Consider the following 6,788-nt stretch of genomic DNA (forward strand, 5'->3'; position numbering starts at 1 on the left):
ACCGAAGGTTTGCACATGAGACGGGTGTCTGCAAAATTTGTTCCTCGCTTGCTCGGAGATGACCAAAGAGAAAACCGCGTGAATGTTTGCCGCGACTTGAAGAGTGAAGTGCAGAACGATCCAGAATTTCTTAAAAGAACTGTGACTGGCGATGAGTCTTGGTGCTACGGGTACGATCCAGAATCAAAGCAATCATCAAGCCAGTGGAAAACTCCAACTTCACCACGACCGAAGAAAGCGCGTCAAGTGCGATCCAATGTGAAAACAATGTTGATTTGTTTTTTTGATGTGAATGGCATTGTCCACAAAGAGTTCGTTCTGCCAGGACTAATATACAGTTCAATAAAAATGCAAAAATAAAAAATAACAAAAATAAATTCCGGTTATTTTTGGGTCCCCCCTCGTAGTTCGCTTGCAGACTAAAATCATGGAGTTTTTAATATTATATTTTATTATCATCAGATACAGTAACAGTTGGAGCAATATATAGTAATGAAATGAATCCCTTCTCCCAAGGCAGGGAGGTGAACGAGATCTCCTGATGAGGGGGTGTGCAGCATACATAGATGTAGGAGCAGGCTGCTGGCTTGAATCACCAGCACCACAACCACCCATATGCATTTTTTCTCTGACCTGAGGGTAGCTGTAGCAATTTGTATTTCATATATTGAGTACAAGGTATTCTGCTGTATTTGCTCTGTTATTGATATCGCTAGTATCTGGAACGTCTATCTGCCAATAGGCCATTGCAGTCCATCAGAGTCTTCACTTAGACCCAAAGGAAACACTGGATGTTCACAACTTTTCAACTCAGCTAATACAAAAGATGTCTCAAATTGAGAAAGACTGTGAAGGGTAAGCATCATTTTGCCTCTTTCTGTATTTAGCTTTTTGTTAAGGGAAGAAAGTAAACTTAAAAGTTCAAGTTATTGTCTCTGTGTGTCTCATCTTTCAACATTTTGAACCATTTGACCAAAATTTTGTGAGTGTTATGCCTTTGTTGTATAGGTGAAGTAGAACTGGTCTTTAACCATGATAAACCCTACACATTCAACCCCCTCTCATACATGTCAATCTGCAAACTGAACCCCCTCCCCTCTTGAGAATGTAATTTTGTTAGAGTGAACAAAACCAAGTTTCATGCAGCCACCACACAACAGAATGTAATAGGTGGAAAGGGCCCTGCTTTTTAATCAGTTAACTGATGAATATTGCCATTATCATGGCTTGTTAGAATGATTAATTAGGCTTGGAAAATTCCACAATAAAGATGGAAACTGATACAAAGTAGAAATTTAAAGTGATCCATAACTTAACCTTTAAACGCCGGACTTCGGAAATGGTGGTAAGCTTGAGCTGGCCAGAGTCTATTTAAATGCCCGTTGCCACTCTGGGTTTAAATGTCCGTTTCTCTTAGGGCGCTTAATCAATTTTAAGCATTGTGTTTAAAATGCTGTATCTAACTCAATTTTTGTGATAAATGGATGGAATTAACTTTGTGTGTATCAGCAAAAAACATACTGTCGCGTATTACAACGGAAGATTTGAAAATTTTTATACAAAGTGTTATATCCTATTTTATTTTATTTTAATTTTGATGCGTACTGCAAAAATGGTTTCCCAGTTCTTCACAGAGTTATTCTGCATTATAAATTAATTTCTGTTTGTAACACTTCAAAATTTTAGCAGTGTTCTGGTGTCATAAAACAGGTGGAAGCAATAAAGTCATTTGCTCTTCTGCTAGCACTGCTTACACTTTTCAGATTTTCGAATCTTTTACTAAAGGACAGAAGAATGAAAGAATGGCTATTCAAGAGAAAGCTAGAGGGGTCCCTTCTTCAGTGCTAAAACCTTCCGTTATAGCTGCAAGATATTATTGCCCTTTCTAGGGTCATGAACAAACAGTTGCTTCGTGGCTGAGATACAAAGTGTCGTCTCTTTCCTGTGTAGTGATAGTGAAATCGAGTACTGTAGTCTCATTTCATCTTACCATGGCAATGAAACGTCGTTTGGAAAATTATGAAATTGAAAGGCAACTGATATTCGATTCTGATTCGGACTGCTGCACAGAAGATGAAGATAATGATTGGGGCTATGAAGATGAGGATGATGAAGAACTCGTGCAGCCACCACCATCATCACTATCATCATTGTCGTCATCACCATCGCCATGGGGACGATCACAACAGCATGGCAGAAGGGGTGCGAATAATTTTTCTGGTGGAGCAGTGGGGATAAATCTAAACAAAGCTCCACATGTGAATAAGGATTCCACTCCACTCTGCGTGTTCATGTTATTCTTCACAGGAATTATACATCTGCTGGTGGAAGACTAACAGATATTATCACCAATATCTCGACAGTCTCGAAGACGGACCTTCTCCACTCCCTGACATTACCGATTCTGAAATGTTTCTTTTTTTAGGGATCATTATTCAAATGGGCCATGACATTAGAGACCGAATAAGAGACTACTGGATGACTGCTGAGCAGTTACATCTTTCTACGGTAAGACATTGAAACGCGACCGATTTCTTCATATTCTTCGCTTCCTTCACTTTACAGACAACAATGCAGGAATTGACAGACAAGCCAACAATTATGACCGACTATGGAAAATTCAGACTATTTTTGACACACTAAATGACAGATATGAAAAATATTATAATCCTTCGGAGCATCTGGATGTTGACGAAATAATAGTAAATTTCAAAGGGAGGGTTATTTTCAGACAATACATTCCTAAGAAACACAAACGTTTCGGAATCAAAATCTTCAAGCTCTGTGATTCAGCAGGCTATACATACGACATGAACGTTTACTTAGGCAAAGACAGAACACGCGCTGACCAAGAAGTGATTGCGACGCATGCAACGGTCAGAGACCTCTGCAAAAGAGTAGAGGGGGTTGGGAACAAACTGTACATGGACAATTTCTTTTCATCGCCAGACTTGTTTGACGAACTAATGATGAAAAAAATAAGCTGCTGCGGGACAGTCAGACCAAATTGGAAGGGCCTACCACAAGACATACGCAACAGACAACTTTGATTGAAGAAAGGAGACATATGGGTTAGGGTGAGGGGTGACATGACAGTATTAGTTTGGAAAGACAAACGAGATGTATATATGTTGACTAATATGCACGCTCCTCCAGCAGAAGGCAATTTCTGTGATGAACACAGAAATGCAATAAAGCCTGCAATTGTTGCAGATCACAACATGCACATGGGATATATTGACAAAGCGGACAGGATGACAAACAGTTTTTCCATTAGCCGTCGGACTTGGAAATGGACGAAGAAACTATTCTTCCATTTACTAGATCTGACGATTCTGAACAGTTTCATTGTGCTGTCATCCTGTGGTGCGAAAATATCACATAGAGACTTTCGTCTAACCCTTGTGCGCAACATGCTGGAGCATGCCGCAACGTGTCGCCCTCGCCCCCAGGGGCCCTTAGGTCGACCTCCTGCTCTTTCATCTACAATATATCGCCTAGAGGAGGCCAGTCGACTGGCCAAACCATTCAGACAAGAGACTGAACTGCCGCGTCTGTTCTGCACGTGGGAAGAGGAGAAGAATACACACAAAGTGCGAGAAATGTGACATGGGCCTTTGCATTCTCAGGTGCTTCAAAGAATACCATACAAAGCCGAGATTTAGTTAGATGATGCAGGGGGTGGAGCCTATATATACATCAAGCAGACAGTAACAAAAAGGTATGTACATCGAATTTTACTATATATTTTTACATATTTATCTGCAGAATCTGCAATAAAATTACTGGCTCGTGGATGAGATTCGGCGTAACTCATACGTATAATATTTTTGTTGTTGTTCACTTAGGTATCATTTTAATTCCTCTATTAGGGTTTTACTCAAGTCGGTCTGGTAATTACTACATTTAAAAATAAATATTTAGGACTGTGCATGTGCTTCTACTAGCGGCGTGTGCGCGCGATTCCACTAACGGAGTTTAAATGCCTGACTGGCCACAACGACCTTACTAATGACTGGCACAAACGGGGCACTTCGGCACTTAAAGGTTAATATAGATGAAATTGTAATGAATTATCACATAGAGGAGTGTATAGCCATGAAAACCTCAAATCTTACAGAGTGTATTATAGTTTAACCAGTGGGTGAAGACTCGCATAATGAAATTGCTAAACCTGTCAAATAATATGGTTTCAACGTTTGGGAAGGATAGGAAATTCCCATATCCCAAGAAAATCTGTGTCTATATCAAAGACAAGAACGTAAGCAATGAAGAAGTAAATTCTTTACTGCTGTAACATAGCATACCTATATATAATGTAAAAAGGTAAAGCTGTCCCTCTAACAGGCCGTGGAGGCCCAAAGGGTTGTGAGATGTTAAGGGTCCCACATTATCTAGACAGTCAGCTTACAGTTGGCGATAAGGTTGTCAGCCTTACGTGCCAGCCACCCTTTACCCCCCAGGAAGATTCCTGGTACTCATCTCTGTTAGAGAGTCACCCCCAGGGCTATAGTGCAGCTGGAAGGATTAGGTAGATTGGGAAAAAATCCACTTCATCGGGACTCGAACCCACAACCTTCCAGCTTGTAGCATAGTGTCTCAATAATAGTAACGCATGCCCCTACCCATATAAGGTATCTCTTTTTATAGCTTAGGCCTGGATGACCCATATCCCTACCAAACACAGCTAAAGAAGATGCAGGTCCTTCTGGACAAAAAGGAAGATACACATGATGCAGAGGTTGAGAAAACTTTGGGAACCAGTGTGGCTGCTCTGTATTCTGTTCCCACTGCCATCTTCTGTTTCCTCAGGGCCTGTACACCTATACCAGAAATAGATGTATGTAAATCAGTGTATGAAATTATCCTCTTTATAGCCTATTTTACATAATTTATAATATAAAATATGATTATGAAATCGCCATGTTCATGTGTGTGTCCACTCCTACCAGTAACTTTTGAACCAACAGATTTCCATGAAACTTGGTATGAATATTGTTGTTTGTTGTAAGGGTAAGGTCACTTTTGTACTTGATAATGTAGTAAATGGTCCTTATAATAAATTACATATTTGAATGCATTTTGAAAATTTTGGTGAACGATTGGTTAGAAGATCCACTGCACTTTTGAATTTGGCTGTTTGTCTATATCATCATTTGTAGGAGTGGTCACGTGATTTGAGATTTGACTGCATAATTGAGGATAACTCAGTATTATGTAACATGCAGATACAACACAGATATTTTTAAATTAACAGCAATGAATTTCCAAATCTTCCAAGTGATGATCATTGAGATATTTGAAAAATGTATTGTTTTTATGTAATTACCGTTATGCACTAAACTGTACTTGCTTGCATGCTTACTCTTCAACCCTAAAGATGTAGGCAGTATGCTCCTGTGAAATGTCAGATATCATATCCCACAAGATAATCATTGCCATGAGAACCTGAAATCTGACATTTTACACATTTTTATTTACAGACAGACAATCCCTTCAGACGTACAGTCCAGTATGCCATCTCTCTTGGGGGTGACACTGATACAATAGCTAGCATGGCTGGAGCTATTGCTGGTGCCTACTACGGTTATGGCATTGTTAGCGAGAATCTGCAGAAACACTGTGAAGCCACGGAACAGTTCATCGAGTATGCAGACAAGTTGTACAAGATCACCGCCTCCAAATAGTAGCTCAGTTTTGCTGTTTTTTTTCTATGTAAATAGACAAATGTTCTGGAATGACCTTATTTCAAAGTGAATAACACTTTTAACATTTTTAAAAAAATGGGAATGTTTATCTCACCCTTTTAAATATTTACCATTATTTCTGAATACAAAATATAAAAAATGAAAATTCAACCGAGAGTTTTTATCTGTTTCCCTTATTTTGTAAGGCTTATGAATATGTTACTACTCTTATATCATATCTGTCCATCTGTCTATCCCCGCCCTCCCCACCATGCAACCTTTAATAACTTTAAAACCAAATACAATATTTTCACATAAATGGAATGATTATGATGCCAATAGAGGTTACGGTGCCTTTCAAATCAATGATACCAACATATGTTAATCTTTTGTTTCACAGTGAATCACTGGAAGCAGGCATGTGAAATTTTGTATGGACCTGGATTTCATGTGACTTGTTCTTTTTATACATTAATAGTTATAAATGTGATCATGTGAAACTGATCTTGTAACTGAGAAATTTAACACAGTAGGAATCTATATGAATACAAATTATGAAGAATCATATCTATTTACCAACAGCAGCATATAAAAACAGTTCGTTTATAGTGAGTGTGTCTAGAAATCCATAGAATCCTAATTTCTGTTGACTATCTCATGAAACGTGTAGGTTTTATGAATCAGGAAATTGAAATCGGCTGGGATAGCTGAGTTGGCGCAGCAGTGGACTACAGGTTGGATGGAGTTCCATTCCTGACAGGAATAGGGATTTTTCTCTGTTGTACAGTATCCAGATGGGAGCATGCGGTAGTGTAGTGGTTGAGGTGCTACGCTACAAGCCAGAAGGTCACGGGTTGAAATCCCGATGAGGTCATTGGATTTTTTTCATTTGACCTAATCCTTCCAGCCACACTAGGCCCTGGGGTTTACTCAGCCTCTAACAGAAATGAGTACCAGGAATTAAATAATTTTCCTGGGGAGTAAAGCCCATAAGGCTGACAAACTTACCACCATCTTTGAGCTGATTGTCTAGATAATGTGGGACCCTCAACGTCTCACAACCCTATGGGCCTTCATGGCCTGGTACAGGGATAGCTTTAC

General features: G+C 39.4%; 1 protein-coding gene across 1 annotated transcript in view; it reads left to right on the forward strand.

The window, feature by feature from the left end:
- Positions 1-5,814, forward strand: part of LOC111864549 (ADP-ribose glycohydrolase ARH3) — a 7,899-nt gene extending 2,085 nt beyond the window's left edge. The window contains exons 4-6 of the mRNA XM_023851872.2: positions 743-855; positions 4,651-4,840; positions 5,484-5,814. Coding sequence (XP_023707640.1) covers positions 743-855; positions 4,651-4,840; positions 5,484-5,687 — 507 coding nt within the window. The 3' untranslated portion in view covers positions 5,688-5,814. The remainder of the gene's footprint in view (positions 1-742; positions 856-4,650; positions 4,841-5,483) is intronic.
- The last annotated feature ends 974 nt before the right edge of the window (positions 5,815-6,788 follow it).

The sequence above is a fragment of the Cryptotermes secundus genome, unplaced genomic scaffold, assembly GCF_002891405.2.
Source record: "Cryptotermes secundus unplaced genomic scaffold, Csec_1.0 scaffold2306, whole genome shotgun sequence".
NCBI classification, from domain to species: domain Eukaryota; kingdom Metazoa; phylum Arthropoda; class Insecta; order Blattodea; family Kalotermitidae; genus Cryptotermes; species Cryptotermes secundus.